This window comes from Cherax quadricarinatus, chromosome 49 (assembly GCF_038502225.1).
Source record: "Cherax quadricarinatus isolate ZL_2023a chromosome 49, ASM3850222v1, whole genome shotgun sequence".
Taxonomy (NCBI): domain Eukaryota; kingdom Metazoa; phylum Arthropoda; class Malacostraca; order Decapoda; family Parastacidae; genus Cherax; species Cherax quadricarinatus.
The window spans coordinates 6,557,906-6,580,558 of record NC_091340.1 but is presented as its reverse complement, the minus strand read 5'-3'; the positions used below and the strand labels follow the sequence as shown (position 1 = coordinate 6,580,558).

The window sequence follows — 22,653 nt, the reverse complement described above, 5'->3', positions numbered from 1 at the left end:
TGTTCTAGTGTTGTTAGTGTTCTAGTGTTGTTAGTGTTCTAGTGTTGTTAGTGTTCTAGTGTTGTGTTAGTGTTCTAGTGTTGTTAGTGTTCTAGTGTTGTGTTAGTGTTCTAGTGTTGTTAGTTTTAGTGTTGTTAGTGTTCTAGTGTTGTTAGTGTTCCAGTGTTGTTAGTGTTCTAGTGTTGTGTTAGTGTTCTAGTGTTGTTAGTGTTCTAGTGTTGTTAGTGTTCTAGTGTTGTTAGTGTTCTAGTGTTGTTAGTGTTCTAGTGTTGTTAGTGTTCTAGTGTTGTTAGTGTTCTAGTGTTGTTAGTGTTCTAGTGTTGTGTTAGTGTTCTAGTGTTGTTAGTGTTCTAGTGTTGTTAGTGTTCTAGTGTTGTTAGTGTTCTAGTGTTGTTAGTGTTCTAGTGTTGTGTTAGTGTTCTAGTGTTGTTAGTGTTCTGGTGTTGTTAGTGTTCTAGTGTTGTTAGTGTTCTAGTGTTGTGTTAGTGTTCTAGTGTTGTTAGTTTTAGTGTTGTTAGTGTTCTAGTGTTGTTAGTGTTCTGGTGTTGTTAGTGTTCTAGTGTTGTTAGTGTTCTGGTGTTGTTAGTGTTCTAGTGTTGTTAGTGTTCTAGTGTTGTGTTAGTGTTCTAGTGTTGTTAGTTTTAGTGTTGTTAGTGTTCTAGTGTTGTTAGTGTTCCAGTGTTGTTAGTGTTCTAGTGTTGTGTTAGTGTTCTAGTGTTGTTAGTGTTCTAGTGTTGTTAGTGTTCTAGTGTTGTTAGTGTTCTAGTGTTGTTAGTGTTCTAGTGTTGTTAGTGTTCTAGTGTTGTTAGTGTTCTAGTGTTGTGTTAGTGTTCTAGTGTTGTTAGTGTTCTAGTGTTGTTAGTGTTCTAGTGTTGTTAGTGTTCTAGTGTTGTTAGTGTTCTAGTGTTGTTAGTGTTCTAGTGTTGTTAGTGTTCTAGTGTGTCAGACAACTAACCTAGCATGGCTCAGATGTTATAAACTCGGGGTCAGTAAAATGACTTTAAAAATCCACTTCTGTAATTGAGTGTATATATATATATATATATATATATATATATATATATATATATATATATATATATATATATATATATATATATATATATATATATATATATATATATATATATAGCATGCTGAACTATATTTTTTTATCTATGCAGTATACATACGTATATTTATAAACAAGGGAGCTAAACATGTATGGGTCACAGAATATCAAACTCTGTATTTTTGCGATTGTGAGAATTTGAAGCCTTATCTGACTGTCTTGAATATAGGTATGGATCTCTCTAGTAGATTATAATTATCATCATGGGGTGGGAGGTAATCGGGTTTGATCCGAGGAACTGGAGTGTTGTTCAAATTCGTAGCATCAAGGGGCACTTCTCTCTCTAAGTGAAAGGTAGAGACACTCACCCTGTGTGAGTGCTTTGTGGAGTGTTATCAAGTTGACTATAAAACTCTACACTGAGCAAAACGTTGTTTTGGTTCTTGTGACTTTTCGGTAATACTCCGTTTCGCCGTTAACTCCTTCCTGGGTTGTTTCAGAATCCAGGTGTCACTACAATAACAAAGACAGTTATTTGAGAGTTAATATTGAGTCCTTTTCTTGTTATTCGATACAGCTCTCTTACTGACAGGCGCAAGAGACAGCCATATCGGAGGCAAAGGTCACATTGCGCTCTCCGTTATACCAGGGTCGCAATACTCGAGGTCCTCGACACCTTTGCTTCTTGCTGGACAGTTGGAGTAAGCGTCTCGCACCTCGTCTTCGGCTAGTGGCGCCATTTTGAGGATTGTTCGCTGGGACCCGTCATGTATGAGAGTAGGCTGGGACCCTTCTGGTATGGGAGTAGGATGAGACCCCTCAGGTATGGGAGTAGGATGGGACCTTTCAGGTACGGGAATAGGCTGGGATCCATTATGGACGGGAGAATCCTGGGACCCTCTAGGAAATGGAGTGTGCTGGGACCTACTAACTGAGGGATCAGCCATTGGTTGAATATCTCCATCGCCGTTACGAGTCTGGTTGAACACTCTTGGTGGCTTCGGTGGTGGCGTTAATTCCGAAGCTTTTTTGCCCCTCTGAACATTAGAAATAGCAGAACTCGTATCCTCCTCAGGTGCCATATTTCCCGAATCCGCCTTGGGCTCTTCACGAACAGTCATGGAATGTCGACACTCTGACACCTCTTTGTTATTGTCACTAAATCGCACAAGTTTTCTATCACCACGCGCCTTTGGATGTTTTTTCGTGCAATTACTGTTTTTACACGCCTTTGGAGAGCTGTGAACTCCTTGGGCACTAGCACGTATTTGTGAAGTGGAGTGTATGTACGAGGTGTCTGTGGCGAGGGGATGGAATGAAGCATCAACGTTAGGATGTAAGGTATCCCGTGACGCAGGGCTGTGAAGCAGGGAATTCCCTGACGCAGGGCTGCGTGACAAGGCTTTCCTTGACGCAGGGTTGTGAAGAGGGGAATTACCTGACGCAGGGCTGCGTGACAAGGCTTTCCTTGACGCAGGGCTGTGAAGAGGGGAATTACCTGACGCAGGGCTGCGTGACAAGGCTTTCCTTGACGCAGGGCTGTGAAGAGGGGAATTCCCTGATGCAGAGCTGCCTGACAAGACTTTCCTTGACGCTGGGCTGTGAAGCGGGGAATTCCCTGATGTAGGGCTGCCTGACAAGGCTTTCCTTGACGCAGGAACGCTCGATGTCCGGGTGGGTACTACTAACTCAGCTGTGGGCAGAGTAATACACAAGGATCTATCAGACTGCTTGGGTGACCCTGCTGTTGTTGCTGCTACTGGTGCTGTTGTTGTTGGTACTGGTGCTGGTCCTGCCGCTGGTGTTACTGCTGCTGCTAGTGTTGCTGCTGCTCTACCTTCTGCGGAGTTGCTGCAGGACCCACTCCTGGAGTTACTCTCCTACGGGAAAATACAACCAGCTTTATCCTATTGCATACTGCAGAAAGAAATTAAACTTTGCTTTGTTAAAAAGTTTGAAACAAATTTCAAAATTCTTAAATACAAAACAATGCCTTCTTAAAGAAAATTCCTCACTACACGACCAAAAAAAAAAAAAACTTCACCTTTTTTAACATGTCACTTCCTATATACTTACAATCTTTGTTTCTCCTCTATCTTGCCCCAACTCTTCTCTGTGCCCATTCTTACCAGCCCGAAAGCCCCCCCTCCCCCCCCCAAAAATCATAAATCTTCCACACTACAAATATTTGCATCTAATTTATTCCGTTGTGTTTTGCCTGATGAGAATAAAATATTCTTCCTCTTCTTCTATTTTTTCTCTTCTCTTTTCTCATACTTATAAAAAGTTGTTACTTTATACTTTTCGGTCATGACTTACTTCTGACTTTCTTTTAGTTATGTACGATATTCCAGATGAATAACTTGATATTATGGCCACAAGAAAGATGATTTACAATAAACAGCATGGCAGTAACAGCCTGGTTGATCAGGCCCTGATCCACCACGAGACCTGGTCATAGACCGGGCCGAGGAGGCGTTGACCCCTGGAACTCCCTCCAGGTATACTCCAGGTATGGTCTTATACACTGCAGTACCCAGTCAGTCAGGGGCGGACCTACATTTTTGGGTCCCTGAAGTTTGAACTGTTATGGGGTCACCTTGGCAACCATGGAGTAACCATGGCAACCATGGGGTCACCATGACAACCATGGGGTCACCATGGCAACCATGGGGTCACCATGGCAACCATGGGGTCACCATGGCAACCATGGGGTCACCATGACAACTATGGGGTCACCATGACAACTATGGGGTCACCATGACAACCATGGGGTCACCATGGCAACCATGGGGTCATGACAACCATGGGGTCACCATGACAACCATGGGGTCACCATGACAACCATGGGGTCACCATGGCAACCATGGGGTCACCATGACAACCATGGGGTCACCATGGCAACCAGCAACAGCAAGCCTACATTTGAATTTTTATTTTAACTATTATTTTTTATAGAATTACACTATATTACTAATACATTACCTTAAAAAGAAACCTCATGCAGCAGACCCAAAAAATTTAAGCGATGTGGACTAAAGTGGCTTCTGGGGCCCCTCCGGAATTAGGGGCCCTAAAGCTTAAGCTTCATGAGTTTCAAGGTAGATCTGTCCCTGGGTATACTCCCGTCATATACTCAGCTCTACTCTGTTATACACCCATTACATATACACTCATTATATACGTATTATATAATTACAGTCATCACCAGGCTGTCAACACTAAACACTCACTCGTAGTGGTGATTCCGCTTGTCCATGTTTTGAGCTGTTTATAACTCTTCCATTTACTTGTACGTGTGTGAGGGTGTCTGCATGTACGTGCACTAGTGGTTCACGCTGTCCGTGTGCGTCGGCCAGCACGTCCACACTGCGTTGTCTACGCTGTGAGGAGGACACGAGGTCAGGGTCCTGGCACTCCCACCCCTCACCGGCAGGTGCCAGCACCAAGGTGTGGCCGCCCCTCCTGTGAGGGTGGGCGTGCACAGCAACCACCACACTCACTAGCAGCACCACCACCACCATCACAGCTACTCCCACCACTGCTCCCAGCATAGTAGCAACACCACTACCATCACTCTCAGACTCTGCAAGAAATAAATATTTATCTCAGTTTACCTTGAAAAATATATTTCACATTCTCGTTTCGCTCATGTTTCTCTTTAATCCCGGCTTCATTTTGAACGTTTTGGAACAGATATCAATGTTCTGACTTTGTCTAGCAAGAACCCCAATGGGAATAAATCAGTGACCTTTTTCAGGGGTTATTTACGTAATTGGCACATATGTTAAATTATGTGTGATAATGGCACCTATTTATACCTGTACCTAAAAAGGTTTCTTGCTACCTAATCTTTGTAAGGATGATGAACTATCCTCATGTACAATGATGAGGGACACTCGTTGCTTAATTGCTAGAGGCTTTAGCTCACAATCTGAGGGACCGGAGTTCAACCCCTGGACGAGTGGAAACGTTGAGTATATTTCCTAACACCTTCTGTCCCACTATTCACCTGGCAGTAAGTAGGTACCGGGGTGTTAGCCGACTATTGTGGGTCACATTCTGGGGAAGAGGACTCAAGAGCCTAATGGAAATAAGCCAGTCTGCAGACAGTGGTTTTACTGGGTTACCCTGGGTTACTAACTCTGGATGAATAATCCATACAAAATTTTCTTCTCTTACACCTAATGAAGCAACTTAAGTTCCTTATTTCTTAAACATAAAGTTAACTTATCTTAGTTCTTTAGTAATAGACATCAGGTCAGCCAGTAACTTTTATCAAATAAAAATACAAATCTTTATTTCAAAATTACTGTGTAAAACATAATCTGAAGGTCCACAGGATGCATAGGATTTCGGGCAAAAATCAATACAGTACATGAAAGAAGGTCAGTGGAAGAAGAAAGAGTCAGTCCCTCAGCCTTGGTATTGTATACCAGTCATGTATTGACAAACTTCAGTGTAATACCTGGTATATACTCGCTACTCCAGTCCCCTCACACTGCTTCATCCACTCGCTTACCCGACCTCTCACCTATATAAATTAATATTCCTATTTTCATTAGCCTGCTAGAACAACATCTGTGTAACAACAGCTGCAGCTACCATAAATCAATATATTTACGATCTTTTCCTCCTCGACATATTAACCTAAACATTTCATGAAAACAACGGCTACAACTAACTATATTAACCTAAACGTCAGAGGGAGGCTGTTCTTAATGTTTCAAGGCGCCGCAAGAACCAGCTTCACCTTCTACGTGACTGTCGTGCTTAACAAGTTTTGCTGCTTCACTTCCTTCTCTTCATTTTCTCTAACCTAAACACAGTCATAGAGCGCCTGGGGGATGGCAGGTTGTCAGCTACGATCCAAGAACCGCTACTTGTGATAGTTGTCCATTGTGTAGCAAGAAGCTTATTAACAGGTGCGCAACGTGGATGTGTCGACAGGTTTTGACAGGTTCCCAAAGTGTGTTAACAGGTGCACAACGTGTGTTGATAAGGGCACAATGTATGTGTTGACAGGGGCACGAGGTGTGTTAACAAGGGCACAACGGGTATGTTAACAGGTACACAACGTGTGTGTGGTAAAATTTTATTTGGATTACTAACCCGGAGAATCAACAAGCCAGACTAACCCAAGAATGTCAGCGTGGCTTATTTCCACTGGAGACCTCTGGTTCTGTTCCCCCCATGATGCTACTCAACAGCCAGTTAAAACCCAGGTCCATATTTTCTTCCAGGTAAACACTGACAGCAAGCAAATATGGCCGACCTCTCCACTCGTCGTAGAATCGAACCCAGATCCCTAGGTTGTGACCGGAAGGTTATACCACTAGATTTCTATTGATCCAAATCCAATCAACCTACATCATTCATTCTCTTAAACAATGTATGATTATGGTGAATAAATTTGTAGTGAATGAGATGAAGTTCAGTACCTGGCGCAGCGCGGTGTTGTGCGCTGGCAGTATGCGCCTCCAGACGCAGTGCGTCGCTCCTGCCGCGGGCGTTGAGGGCGGTGACCCTCAGAGTGATGCCGGAGCCAGACTCTAGACCGTCCACGACCCACTCTGGATACTCACTGCAAGTCACAATACGACCATCATTTACCACTCACTGTAAATACCACAGTGACATTTATGTACCACTCATTGTACACACAACTAACATTCATGAAGTCAGATACACAAGTACTGTACGTTTCGATCTGTCAGTGAAGCCATCTTCAGCAGATCGGAAACTACAGTTCAAATAGCATCGAAACCTCTAAATTGTCGACAATCATTAACCATCTTGCTAACTCATCATCTACAATAATTGCTGTTTTATTGACGCAACGAATATTTACTTAATTGACACCTCACTGATTACTATTTCGTGAAGAGGAGAAAAGTCGAAGTGGCTGGAATTATTATCGCTTTGTTTCCTCTTCTGCTTTTTATCTCTGGTTCACTTGTGACTTGACAATACGGATATTAAAACGGTGTAAAATACCAACAGGTTGTTGTTACCTAACAACCTGTCGGTGTTTTATACCGTGTTAATATTCACTGTCAGACACTGCAACATTACCTAACAACTTGACAATAATCCAGGACGGAGGCAAACGTCGTCAGAAATTCTCTCCAGTGCGGGGAAATTGGTACATTTCTCTTTTTATCTTAAGATTACAAACTCATGTACACAAATTCACTCGTAGTAAGAGAATTTACAACGTAACTGAGGAATGGTGTAACCGATAAGTGGGGGAAAAGTGCGGTACAGCCACAGAAGACCTTTATTGATACAACGTTTCACCCACACGAGGGTTTATCAGGTATCTTAATAAAGCCTCGAGTAGGTGAAACGTCGTTCCAGTAAAGATCTTTTGCTGTATGTGTTGTTTTAAAGAAAACCTAAGAAATGTTTATGTAGCGGAGGTCGACCTGGTAATGTTAGCCACGAGTGTTCCCTCCTGCCAAGCCTCCAGCAGGAACTCCTGGGGAAGGCCACCATTGTAGCCCTCGTAGCAGATGACGGTGAGTGACGAGGTGTGGGCGTCGTCTTGGGCGGCGTCAGTAGAGGTGGCTGAGCAGTTGGTGGGCGTGTCTGGAGGCCCAGCTGGCACGAGTGTCACCACACACGACTCCAGCTGGCGACCAATAACATTGGAGGCGCGACACAACACCTGGTCGTGGGTTACAAGAGGACGCAGCAGGTGATAATTCCATTGGAAATTTTCAAAAATAAAATAGCATAGAAAAAATATTGAATATGGTACATCAAGATATTAATGGGGTTGAAAGCCTATCTACTACACGAGGATCATTAAGGATCCATGTCACCAGTTCACCACCAGTCAGGAATACTTTAATACATAAAACAGAGGTGAACTCAAGCTCTCAGCGTATATACCCTGAGAGATAGACACCTCACTGTGTATATACCCTTGGGAATGGCTCTGCTTCAGTAGTTACAAATAGATCATAACGGAGGAACACTGCAGCAAGCCTACTGACCCATAATAAGCAGGTCCCACTCAAGCTCACCAACAAAAATATTTATCCAAGTCATTTCCAATGTTACCCAAGGAAATAGGTAAGACCCACACCTTGCCATAGTCCGCCGGGGTGAGAGGCGTCACCACAACACTGGAGGCCAGACCGTCGCATCGTATATCCTCATCAGCTAGGGGAAGCTCACTACCGTCCTCCACAAGCCAAGCCCACTCCCACGTCAGTGTGTGGGCAGGGAGGGCCTCCACCCTGCAGGTGACCACTGTGGGCGTGCCCCTGGTGGCACCCTGCACACGGTGCATCACGCCCCCAGCACACACTGGCGCATCTGACGACATAAAACCCACTTTCACTTCAATGAAAAAAAAAATACTTTCTATAATTACTGAGAAGAAAGCCAGAGAAATGAAAGATAACCAACTTTGACTCAAAAAAAATGAAAGATGCCTTAAAATTTCTCACAGTTCCTTGATAATGTAAGAAATCACGAGAGCACCTGGAATTTCACTATTCTTTCACATCGATTGTTCTGCACATAAATATATATTAGTGCCTTGAACTAATAGGCCTACACCGGCATAAAAACCACTCCATACTCCTAAAACAACATCTATTTTGAAAATTTAATTATAAACTTGTATAGATAAATAGATTTACGATAACCGTTGTATATCTTGATAAGCTGAAATTGTGACGTTTCACAGACTTTATTGTCACTTGTAAAACAACAAGATTAAATAAAAAGTCTTTCAACTAACATTAAACAAATAAACGTCGAAGATTTGCTTCTCGTATTAGTTTGCTAGCTAGGAGCTATGTGCTAGCTAGGAGCTATGTGCTAGCTAGGAGCTATGTGCTAGCTAGGAGCTATGTGCTAGCTAGGAGCTATGTGCTAGATAGGAGCTGTGTTAGCTAGGAGCTATGTGCTGGCTAGGAGCTATGTGCTAGCTAGGAGCTATGTGCTAGCATGGAACATATTACTCTGCTAGCTAGAAGCTATGTGCTTGCATGGCACATATTAGTCTGCTAGCTAGGAGCTATGTGCTAGATAGGAGCTATGTGCTAGCATGGCACATATTCCTCGGCTAGTTAGGATCTATGTGCTAGCATGACACACATTAGTCTGCTAGCTAGGAGCTATGTGCTAGCATGGCACATATTACTCGGCTAGCTAGGAGCTATGTGCTAGCATAGCACATATTACTCGGCTAGCTAGGAGCTATGTGCTAGCATAGCACATATTAGTCTGCTAGCTAGGAGCTATGTGCTAGATAGAAGCTATGTGTTAGCATGGCACATATTCCTCGGCTAGCTAGGATCTATGTGCTAGCATGACACACATTAGTCTGCTAGCTAGGAGCTATGTGCTAGCATGGCACATATTAGTCTGCTAGCTAGGAGCTATATGCTAGCATGGCACATATTAGTCTGCTAGCTAGAAGCTATGTGCTGGCATGGCACATATTAGTCTGCTAGCTAGGAGCTATGTGCTAGATAGGAGCTATGTGCTAGCATGGCACATATTCCTCGGCTAGTTAGGATCTATGTGCTAGCATGACACACATTAGTCTGCTAGCTAGGAGCTATGTGCTAGCATGGCACATATTACTCGGCTAGCTAGGAGCTATGTGCTAGCATGGCACATATTACTCGGCTAGCTAGGAGCTATGTGCTAGCATGGCACATATTAGTCTGCTAGCTAAGAGCTATGTGCTAGCATGGCACATATTAGTCTCCTAGCTAGAAGCTATGTGCTAGCATGGCACATATTACTCGGCTAGCTAGGATCTATGTGCTAGCATGACACATATTAGTCTGCTAGCTAGGAGCTATGTGCTAGCATGGCACATATTACTCGGCTAGCTAGGAGCTATGTGCTAGCATGGCACATATTAGTCTGCTAGCTAGGAGCTATGTGCTAGCATGGCACATATTAGTCTGCTAGCTAGGAGCTATGTGCTAGCATGGCACATATTAGTCTGCTAGCTAGGAGCTATGTGCTAGATAGGAGCTATGTGCTAGCATGGTACATATTACTCGGCTAGCTAGGAGCTATATGCTAGCATGGCACATATTAGTCTGCTAGCTAGGAGCTATGTGCTAGCATGGCACATATTAGTCTGCTAGCTAGGCGCTATGTGCTAGCATGGCACATATTAGTCTGCTAGCTAGGAGCTATGTGTTAGCATGGCACATATTAGTCTGCTAGCTAGGAGCTATGTGCTAGCATGGCACATATTACTCGGCTAGCTAGGAGCTATGTGCTAGCATAGCACATATTAGTCTGCTAGCTAGGAGCTATGTGTTAGCATGGCACATATTAGTCTGCTAGCTAGGAGCTATCTGCTAGCATAGCACATATTACTCGGCTAGCTAGGAGCTATGTGCTAGCATAGCACATATTAGTCTGCTAGCTAGGAGCTATGTGCTAGATAGGAGCTATGTGCCAGCATAGCACATATTAGTCTGCTAGCTAGGAGCTATGTGCTAGCATGGCACATATTAGTCTGCTAGCTAGGAGCTATGTGCTTGCATAGCACATATTAATCTGCTAGCTAGGAGCTATCTGCTAGCATAGCACATATTACTCGGCTAGCTAGCAGCTATGTGCTAGCATAGCACATATTAGTCTGCTCGCTAGGAGCTATCTGCTAGCATAGCACATATTACTCGGCTAGCTAGCAGCTATCTGCCAGCATAGCACATATTAGTCTGCTAGCTAGGAGCTATGTGCTAGCATGGCACATATTAGTCTTCTAGCTAGAAGCTATGTGCTTGCATAGCACATATTAGTCTGCTAGCTAGGAGCTATCTGCTACCATAGCACATATTACTCGGCTAGCTAGCAGCTATGTACTAGCATAGCACATATTAGTCTGCTCGCTAGGAGCTATCTGCTAGCATAGCACATATTACTCGGCTAGCTATCAGCTATGTGCTAGCATAGAACATATTAGTCTGCTAGCTAGGAGCTATGTGCTAGATAGGAGCTATGTGCCAGCATAGCACATATTAGTCTGCTAGCTAGGAGCTATGTGCTAGCATGGCACATATTAGTCTGCTAGCTAGGAGCTATGTGCTTGCATAGCACATATTAGTATGCTAGCTAGGAGCTATCTGCTAGCATAGCACATATTACTCGGCTAGCTAGCAGCTATGTGCTAGCATAGCACATATTAGTTTGCTAGCTAGGAGCTATGTGCTAGATAGGAGCTATGTGCCAGCATAGCACATATTAGTCTGCTAGCTAGGAGCTATGTGCTAGCATAGTACATATTAGTCTGCTAGCTAGGAGCTATGTGCTAGCATAGCAGATATTAGTCTGCTAGCTAGGAGCTATGTGCTAGCATGGCACATATTAGTTTAATAAAAATTCCATTCGCTTGCGTGGTCTTCAATCACCATCTGAAAAAACAGTATCAAGGAACAGTGACCCCCAGTCACAGTATCAAGGAACAGTGACCCCCAGTCACAGTATCAAGGAACAGTGACCCCCAGTCACAGCATCAAGGAACAGTGATCCTCAGTCACAGTATCAAGGAACAGTGACCCCCAGTCACAGTATCAAGGAACAGTGATCCTCAGTCACAGTATCAAGGAACAGTGATCCTCAGTCACAGTATCAAGGAATAGTGATCCCCAGTCACAGTATCAAGGAACAGTGACCCTCAGTCACATTATCAAGGAACAGTGATCCCCAGTCACAGTATCAAGGAACAGTGACCCCCAGTCACAGTATCAAGGAACAGTGATCCCGTCACATTATCAAGGAACAGTGATCCTCAGTCACAGTATCAAGGAACAGTGATCCCCAGTCACAGTATCAAGGAACAGTGATCCCCAGTCACAGTATCAAGGAACAGTGATCCCGTCACAGTATCAAGGAACAGTGATCCTCAGTCACAGTATCAAGGAACAGTGACCCCCAGTCACAGTATCAAGGAACAGTGATCCCGTCACATTATCAAGGAACAGTGATTCCCAGTCACATTATCAAGGAACAGTGATCCCGTCACATTATCAAGGAACAGTGATCCCCAGTCACAGTATCAAGGAACATTGATCCCCAGTCACAGTATCAAGGAACAGTGATCCAGTCACATTATCAAGGAACAGTGATTCCCAGTCACATTATCAAGGAACAGTGATCCCGTCACAGTATCAAGGAACAGTGATCCCCAGTCACAGTATCAAAGAACAGTGATCCCCAGTCACAGTATCAAAGAACAGTGATCCCCAGCCACAGTGTCAAGGAACAGTGATCCCCAGTCACAGTATCAAGGAACAGTGATCCCCAGCCACAGTGTCAAGGAACAGTGATCCCCAGCCACAGTGTCAAGGAACAGTGATCCCCAGCCACAGTGTCAAGGAACAGTGATCCCCAGTCACAGTATCAAATAACAGTGATCCCCAGTCACAGTGATCCTCAGTCACAGTATCAAGGAAGTGATCCCCAGTCACAGTATCAAGGAACAGTGATCCCCAGTCACAGTATCAAGGAACAGTGATCCCCAGCCACAGTATCAAGGAACAGTGATCCCCAGCCACAGTGTCAAGGAACAGTGATCCCCAGCCACAGTGTCAAGGAACAGTGATCCCCAGTCACAGTATCAAAGAACAGTGATCCCCAGTCACAGTGATCCTCAGTCACAGTATCAAGGAACAGTGATCCCCAGTCACAGTATCGAGGAACAGTGATCCCCAGTCACAGTATCAAGGAACAGTGATCCCCAGTCACAGTATCAAGGAACAGTGATCCCCAGTCACAGTATCAAGGAACAGTGATCCTCAGTCACAGTATCAAGGAACAGTGATCCCCAGTCACAGTATCAAGGAACAGTGATCCCCAGTCACAGTATCAAGGAACAGTGATCCCCAGTCACAGTATCAAGGAACAGTGATCCCCAGTCACAGTAACAAGGAAGTGATCCCGTCACAGTATCAAGGAACGGTGATCCCCAGTCACATTATCAAGGAACAGTGATCCCCAGTCACAGTATCAAGGAACAGTGATCCCCAGTCACAGTATCAAGGAACAGTGATCCTCAGTCACAGTATCAAGGAACAGTGATCCCCAGTCACAGTATCAAAGAACAGTGATCCCCAGCCACAGTATCAAGGAACAGTGATCCTCAGTCACAGTATCAAGGAAGTGATCCCCAGTCACAGCATCAAGGAAGTGATCTCCAGCCACAGTATCAAGGAACAGTGATCCCCAGTCACAGTATCAAGGAACAGTGATCCCCAGTCACATTCCTTGAGACTAATGATCACGACAGCAACTGCTATCACCGTTCACTGCCGTTATATTGCATGTCAAGATAACGTTTATGTCACCCATTTCTGCATAAACAATTGGTCATGTCGAAATAATGTTGTATAATTGTATAACACACGTTAAATTACACTAAATTACACTAGGAGAGAGAAGTTTGTCTTTGACTTGATCCCTAGAACTAATCCTTGTGGAACCCCATTCGTCACATGAACTCATTCCGACACCTCATCACGGACCATCAGTCGTTGTTAAATTGTGTTGGAGCGCCTGTTGACGCAGCGCAGGCGCAAGGACACTCACGGCGGACCTCCAGGTGAACGACGTTGCTGGTGTTGCGCCCTTGTATGTTGGTAGCAGCGCAGGTGTAGGAGCCGGAGTGAGAGCGTCTGATCTTCCTGAGGGCGAGGCTGAGGCCACTCACTATCACACCTCCGGCCACTCTGTGTACCACCTCCACACCCTGCAGGGGTACATTATTTTGTTACTGTTATTTAGGCAAATTGGCTACATTTGCAGTGTGCTGTTATACTCTTCCGTGTGATAGTTACATAGTGGAAACGAAAGCTAGCTGTGTTTTGTCCTGTCGCATTTTATCACACGGTTCAGTAGTGTCAGGCTGAGCTGGGAGACTTCAGTAGTGTCAACCAGAACTGAGACTTCAGTAGTGTCAGGCTAAGCTGGGAGACTTCAGTAGTGTCAACCAGAACTGAGACTTCAGTAGTGTCAGGCTGAGCTGGGAGACTTCAAAAGGGTAGTGAGAATATCGTCAAACATTTCATTAAAGATCCATCAGCTACGGGATCATCAAGATTTTCGTTATAGTATAACATGAGTTACTATCACTAGGGAATTACCATCTCTCAGGATAAACAGGCTGGATAATATGTATACAAATAAAATACTATGCTATTAAATCGCAGCATCAAGCCACTACAAGTTATTTCAGAGATCACAACAAAGAAATATAGCCTGAACTCTTTCGTGTGATTAGTCACACGTCTTCAGAAGCAGATTTACAAGAAATTCGCAATATTTTCACTTTTTTTGAGGTTTCTAAGCATTTTTTATGAAATTCCATGACAGATAAGAAGGGAGTGGCAGCCGATGAAAACTGAGAGGAAAAGGGAGATAACAGGCCTTAAAATTGATACTGAGGCTACTGGTGTCCAGACAGCTGAGACAGGGTTACTGCATGGAGAAAACCCGGGCCAGAACCCGTCCTGGCGATCCTTCCTGTACTTCTACTTGTAGCTGAGGAAAGAGCATCATACCATATATCTCTTAGTCTCTCTACCATCGTCTCTGCCCACACCCTCGTCATGAAAATTACAGTTCTGCATTGAAGACAGAAGTTCCAAACAAAATGAAGAGATGGACTGTGTATCCCCTGATAGTATTACTACTACTACTACTACTACTCCATGACCACGATCACTGTTGCTACTATTGCTATCACCACTATAACTACTACGACAACTACTGTTACCATCACCGTGACTACTACTGTTACCACAGCTGCTACTGCGCCCGGGGACGTACATTGTGATACCAGTCAACGCGATGGATGGCGGGATTGGCACGGACAGAACACTCTAAGATGACGTCTTGACCCTCCTTGATGATACTCGCGTCCAGATGACGACTCAGCGAAAGATTCACTACTGGGGTGTCTGCAACAATACATGAGACAGTGACAAGCCTCAGTAGGTGAAGCCTACAGTGAGTGAAACCTTGTAAGTATGAAGCCTCCAGTGAGTGAAACCTTGTATGAAGCCTCCAGTGAGTGAAACCTTATAAGTATGAAGCCTTCAGTGGTGAAACCTTGTAAGTATGAAGCCTCCAGTGAGTGAAACCTTGTAAATATGAAGCTTCTATTCAGTGAAACTTTGTATATATGAAGCCTCCAGTGGTGAAACCTTATAAATATGAAGCCTCCAGTGAGTGAAACCTTATAAATATAAAGCCTCCAGTGAGTGAAACATTGTATATATGAAACCTCAAGTAGGGGATGAAGCCTTGTGCATATATATGAAACCTCCAGTAGGGAACGCCGAAAGCTTGCATACACACAAACGAAACCTCCAACCCTCAGTGGGCGAAACGTCGCGGTACTCACAGAAGACGTCGAGCTTGACGGAGTGGGCGAGAGGGGCGTGCGGCAGGAGAGGGTTGGCGGCAGTACAGACCAGCGTCGCCCCGTCCAAGTCCCGCGTCACCGCCAGCGTCAGCGTCGCGCTTGTAACGTTCCCTCCGCCCTCCAGCTGATGTAACACACTCCGTATGTTTAGACTCACGAAATTGAAGGAGGGAGGGGAGAGGGAAGTGTTCTTGATCCAAGGGGAATTTGAGCTATCCTGCACTTCTATGGTTCAAACCTTATTATAACTTTTACGCAATATAGCATCTGTAATAATGATAATAATAGCAGTAACAAAAATAGCAGGCAAACACTAAACTAAGTCACAGTGAATTTGTTCAGACTCACAGAGACCTCGGGTTCAATCCCGCAAGGAGATTCGAGCCTGCAGTGTTTCACACACACACACACACGCCGCAGTAAAGGAACGATACTCACGGCGTAGGAGACCTGCTTCAGGCGAGTGTGTGCCCTCCACCAGGTGAGCTCTGCCGGCGGGTGGGAACCCACGGAGCGGCACACCAGCTTCACTGTCTTACCAGCGGACACAGGACCTCCAGAGCCAAGAATTTTAACCTCTAGCGGAGGCACTGTTGACAGAGACTAATGACACTCACGAGGAAATATGTACACAGTAACCTATCATTTATAAAACTCCCTTTCATAGTGCTTTTCTTACGACTGGCAACGTACGTCCGGTACTAAACGTACTGCCTCTGTAATAGATGTAATGTACGCGAAACGTTTCAACAACAAGGGTACCCAGCTGTTGCATGTATGTCTTAATCATTAACTGAACTAAGTATACCTATGTACTACACTTTTTTTTTTCAACAAGTCGGTCGTCTCCCACCGAGGCAGGGTGACCCAAAAAAGAAAGAAAATCCCCAAAAAGAAAATACTTTCATCATCATTCAACACTTTCACCACACTCACACATTATCACTGCTTTTGCAGAGGTGCCCAGAATACAACAGTTTAGAAGCATATACGTATAAAGATACACAACATATCCCTCCAAACTGCCAATATCACAAACCACTCCTTTCAAGTGCAGGCATTGTACTTCCCATTTCCAGGACTCAAGTCCGACTATATGAAAATAACCGGTTTCCCTGAATCCCTTCACTAAATATTACCCTGCTCACACTCCAACAGATCGTCAGGTCCCAAGTATCATTCGTCTCCATTCACTCCTATCTAACACGGTCATGCACGCTTGCTGGAAGTCCAAGCCCCTCGCCCACAAAACCTCCTTTACCCCCTCTTTCCAACCCTTTCGAGGACGACCCCTACCCCTCTTTCCTTCCCCTATAGATTTATATGCTTTCCATGTCATTCTACTTTGATCCATTCTCTCTAAATGACCAAACCACCTCAACAACCCCTCTTCTGCCCTCTGACTAATGCTTTTATTAACTCCACACCTCCTAATTTCCACACTCCGAATTTTCTGCATAATATTTACACCACACATTTCCCTTAGACAGGACATCTCCACTGCCTCCAACCGTCTCCTCGCTGCTGCATTTACCACCCAAGCTTTACATCCATATAAGTGTTGGTACTACTATACTTTCATACATTCCCTTCTTTGCCTCCATAGATAACGTTTTTTGACTCCACATATACCTCAACGCACCACTCACCTTTTTTCCCTCATCAATTCTATGATTAACCTCATCCTTCATAAATCCATCCGCCGACACGTCAACTCCCAAGTATCTGAAAACATTCACTTCTTCCATACTCCTCCTCCCCAATTTGATATCCAATTTTTCTTTATCTAAATCATTTGATACCCTCATCACCTTACTCTTTTCTATGTTCACTTTCAACTTTCTACCTTTACACACATTCTCAAACTCATCCACTAACCTTTGCAATTTTTCTTTAGAATCTCACATAATATTTAAAACCAATTTATATTTCTCTCACGCAGAATATTTAAAAAAAAAACTAGACTAACAATTAACTTTGTCTTTCTTTAACCTTTGTTTTTCACAGAAAGACACAGGGGACTCACAGGTGATGTTGAGCGTCACGGAGACAGAATGGGGCTGCAAGACAGCTGTGTGGTGGGCTGGGACGGCTGTGTGGTGGGCTGGGATGGCTGTGTGGTGGGCTGGGATGGTCGTACGGGCTTGACAGGTGAGGGTAGCACGCTGCATCTCCCTGGCTGCCACCACCACCAGCGTCGCGTCCACCGTGGCTTCTCCTGAAGAACACAACTCTTGTGTGTCAGTGTAATTACCAACAGTTACGTATATAAGACAATTAGTAATGCCACCTGGTGGGCGAAACCTCTCAGTAAAATGCCATCAACTACATACTGTGTCTTAAGAAAGTAATGTTGCAGACGCCTTTACGTTGGACCTGTGTATACATATTAAGGCATACATTGACCAAATGTGCACAGGAGTTGTACCGGTGTACATAAGTCTAAGGCGTTCACTTATACTTAAGTAATATAATGGAAGACTGCGTGCGCAGGTATTCGTTGTACCTGTGTTGGGAGTGGTTGATGTGAGCTGGGAGGGGAGCTTAGACCCCCGCCACCACCACGTCAAAACAGGTGGGGGTCGGCCGCCCACACTACGACACACAACCTGAAGGCGCTCACCTTCCCCAAGAGGTCCCAAGCCGCCCACTACGCCCACACCGCCCCACAACACCACGGGCGGTCCAGGGGTAACTGTGGGATGAATTCTTTTCATTAGTAACCCTTGTGGTGGTTAATTAAATCTGAAAGTTACTGTGTACACGAAAGTAATTAAGGCTACATGTTACCTGTCAACACCGCCAGTCAAATACAAGTACTCACTAAATTTTCACCTAATTGTGGTTTCAGGGGTCGATTCATAGCTCCTGGCCCCCGCCTCTTCACTGGTCGGTACTAGGTCACTCCCTCCCTGCTCCGTGAGCTTTATCATACCTCTTCTTGTAGCTATGTATGGATCCTGCCTCCACCACTTCCCTTTCCAGACTATTTCACTTCCCATCAACTCTATGACTGAAGAAATACTTCCTAACATCCCTGTGGCTCATCTGAGTCTTCAACTTTCAATTATGACCCCTTGTTGGTGTGTCCTATCTCTGAAAAATCCTTTCCCTGTCTACCCTGTCTATTCCTCCCAGCATTTTATCCCTCAGTGTATATGCAGTGTATATACACTGAGGGATGTCTATCTCTCTCTTTATATACCATCCTGGCGAAGATCATTATTTCCCAGATAACAGGCCAAGTATTTCTTAACATGGTTAAGATTTATCTAGCCCACATGTGCTACGTTTCGCCCTGTGTTTATAGTACAGAACATGGCTATCTAGATCATTTCAGACTGGTAACAGTCACGATTTGACTTGAGGATAGTCAGTAGACACGACTCACTGATGACCGTGAGGTTGACCAGGGAGGTAGTGGAGGGCGAGAGACGGTAGTCCACCCTGCAGGTGTACAGACCCTGGTCGTGGGCGTGGGTAGGCTCCAGCACTAGCGTGGGTGGTCTGGCGTGGGCGGCGAAGAAGGCCCGCCCACCCAGAACCTCTTGATCTGCCCACCTATCGCCAGTCTCGAAGTCTCCTGCCCTGGCATCGTAACTGTGGATAGGAAGGCAAGGCATCGTAACTGTGGATAGGAAGGCAAGGCATCGTAACTGTGGGTAGGGAACCAAGGCATCGTAACTGTGGGTAGGAATATAAAGGGGAATTATATCTCGTGGGTGGAAATTAAAGAGTAAAGATTATTTTACTGAAATAAAGTTTATAATAATCTTCGTAAATAATGACAAAAATTATAAAACAATAATTAGTTTATAAGGGTATTATAATTATTATTATTATTATTATTATTATTATTATTATTATTATTATTATTATTATTATATTATTATTATCATAAATAAGCTCTAAACCCATGAGGGTGTAATACAGTGTTTAGGGTAGTAAGTGTAGCTGTGACCTGTGATTGGACCTGCAGTTGCAGGACTGCGACCTGTGATTGGACCTGCAGTTGCAGGACTGCGACCTGTGATTGGACCTGCAGTTGCAGGACTGTGACCTGTGACTGGACCTGCAGTTGCAGGACTGTGACCTGTGACTGGACTTGCAGCTGCAGGATTGTGACCTGAGATTGAACCTGTAGTTGCAGGACTGTGACCTGTGATTGGACCTGAAGTTGCAGGACACCTAACGTCACTTCCCTCAGAGCAGGTTGACACAACTTACTCTGACCACGTGTCCTTCCCTGATCACGTGTCCTTCCATGACCACATATCTTTACCTTACCACATGTCCTTGTGTGGAAACGTGTCCTTGCCTGACCACGTGTCCTTGCCTGACCACGTGTCCTTGCCTGACCACGTGACCTTGCCTGACCACGTGGCCTTGCCTGACCACGTGTCCTTGCCTGACCACGTGGCCTTGCCTGACCACGTGGCCTTGCCTGACCACGTGTCCTTGCCTGACCACGTGGCCTTGCCTGACCACATGGCCTTGCCTGACCACGTGTCCTTGCCTGACCACGTGTCCTTGCCTGACCACGTGGCCTTGCCTGACCACGTGGCCTTGCCTGACCACGTGGCCTTGCCTGACCACGTGTCCTTGCCTGACCACGTGGCCTTGCCTGACGAATTTTGCGATGGTGGTGTTGGTGCAAGTGGTAGTAGTGAGGGTTGTGGTGGTAGCAGTGATGGTGGTGGTGGTAGTGATGGTGGTAATTGTGGTAATAGTGATGCTAGTGGTGGTAGTAGTGATGGTGGTGGTGGTGGTGGTGGTAGCAGTGATGGTGGTGGTACCTGTAGATAGGACGGGTGTTGCTGGAGAGGTACCACAGTACCAGGAGTGGCTGGTCCTCAGGTATCCTGGGTACGGGAACACAGGGTAGTTCTGCTCGACCTCCACTCACTGCCAATACCGAAGTCATATCTGAAGTCATACTTACATCTTAGAGACAGACCTGCTGTAGTCATGACCTTATAATAATAACAATAATAATAATAATAATAATAATAATAATAATAATAATAATAATAATAATGATAATAATAATAAAAGCCATTATATATATATATATATATATATATATATATATATATATATATATATATATATATATATATATATATATATATATATATATATATATATATATATATATATATATATATATATATATATATATATATATATATATATATATATATATATATATATATATAATACATATATATATATATATATATATATATATATATATATATATATATATATATATATATATACATTTATATGTTCACACACGTCAGTCTGTGCACGTCAGAAGCTAGCTTTCAAGCTTTAAGTGCACCTGGTGGTGCACAGGTAATATGCAGCCTTAATGACCATCGTGCGGTAGACTTCAAACCTCCGCTTAACCAGCCTCGTGTCAGAGTAAACTCTTAACGGGGTGGATCACCATCTTCAATTATATTTTCCTGATGATAAAACTCCGCCAGTAACTTTGTTAAAGACGTGTGGCATACGTCTGGCAGCACGAGGGCACAGACTAAAATGTCGTACGTGCATTTTCACATGCTGGGTAACGACTGTGGAGATCGGGTTGAAACTTAGCGACGCATTGGTGCGGGAAAAAACGCACATATTACAGAAGACTGTTTGTCAAGTTATGTTTCGCTCTCTGCGCAGATCTTTATTAAGTCTTAGCTTAATAAAACTACACGAAGAGCGAAACATTATCATGACAAAAGCTCGTTTTACAACGTGTCTTTTCACTAGCGTCGTCACTACGACATTTCGACCCAGAAACATCAATGAAAAGTTAGTTGACGCAGCAGTAACGTCAAGAGACTGTTATTATCATTATTGTAACTGTAATTATTATTATTGTTATAATTATTATTATTATTATTATTATTATTATTATTATTATTACTGTTGCAATAATAATTATTATTGTTTTAATTATTATTTTATTATTATCAGTATTTTAATTATTATTATTATTAATTAAGCAATATATTATTTTTTCTAGTTTTAAAAGTATTTTTTACGAAATTTTTATGCAGTTATCGCACGTACCTGAGAGTGTGTCGGAGACTGTGTAGTGAACAGTGAGCAGCGGGAACAGTAACAACAGTGATGGTGCAGCTGCCATCACTGTACACCACCTCCTGCAATTTTATCAACGTCTCAAGGTATTCTTTGAGGATCTTGAAGACGTCTGAAGATATTCTTTGAGGATCTTGAAGACGTCTGAAGATATTCTTTGAGGATCTTGAAGACGTTTGATGGTATTCTTTGAGGATCTTGAAGACGTCTGAAAGTATTCTTTGAGGATCTTGAAGACGTCTGAAGGTATTCTTTGAGGATCTTGAAGACGTCTGAAGATATTCTTTGAGGATCTTGAAGACGTCTGAAGATATTCTTTGAGGATCTTGAAGACGTTTGATGGTATTCTTTGAGGATCTTGAAGACGTTTGATGGTATTCTTTGAGGATCTTGAAGACGTCTTAAGGTATTATCTGAGGATGTTAAGTCGTCAGAACGCGTGTGTAAGTCACTCAGTATCTAATCACTTGAATAAACACTCAATTTATACGAGTGAAAAGTCACAATACCGAGGCTGGAACAATTCGCAACTAACCCCACTTTGGAAAGGGCATTTTTGGTCAGCCCTGGACCATTTACAGACTCAAAAGCTCTTTTTGGACCATTATTATGGTCCTTTCCGTAAATTATGCATCAAGCCTCAACTCAAAATTTCTTTCAGTCCACCGAAAATTGACCCCCGTGTTCTAATTTATCCATTAATATACTATATCAAAAGTTCAAAATGCTTATCACGTTCAAAACTGATACAATAATAGCACTTATAACGAGGGGAGAAGCCTCATAGATGTTGTGTGCGGAGGAGCGGCACACAACCTCCCCCTCCCACGGCTCGTGTGACACTGATGGCTTGGTATCCCTTCATTCCCTTGCCCTGGCCTAGGGGATAGCGGCTTTGGGTCACAACTGACGGACTCGGGTTCGATTCCGAGTATGTTTCCAAGCACTTTTTACCCACTGTTGACGTAGCAATAAGTAGGTACCTGGGTGTTAGGCATCTGTTGTGAGAGACATCCCGGGAAAGATGCTGGTAGATCTTTGTTTACCAATGTAAAATAAATAGTATTCCAAGGTTTTTTGG

The 22,653-nt window shown here is 43.9% G+C and overlaps 1 protein-coding gene across 1 annotated transcript; it reads right to left on the bottom strand.

Moving 5' to 3' along the window:
* Positions 1–1,590: 1,590 nt before the first annotated feature.
* On the bottom strand, positions 1,591–22,414 carry LOC128697074 (neural cell adhesion molecule 1-like). Its single transcript, XM_070095151.1, has 14 exons — positions 21,543–22,414; positions 20,261–20,390; positions 18,856–19,064; positions 17,971–18,159; positions 17,491–17,682; positions 15,903–16,054; positions 15,444–15,588; positions 14,867–14,997; positions 13,628–13,787; positions 8,145–8,377; positions 7,480–7,721; positions 6,493–6,635; positions 4,285–4,637; positions 1,591–2,931 (listed from the first exon to the last, which is right to left on the bottom strand). Exons 1-14 carry the CDS (start codon positions 21,616–21,618, stop codon positions 1,675–1,677), a joined length of 3,612 nt encoding a protein of 1,203 aa, XP_069951252.1. The 5' UTR covers positions 21,619–22,414; the 3' UTR covers positions 1,591–1,674.
* Between the last annotated feature and the right edge of the window lie 239 nt (positions 22,415–22,653).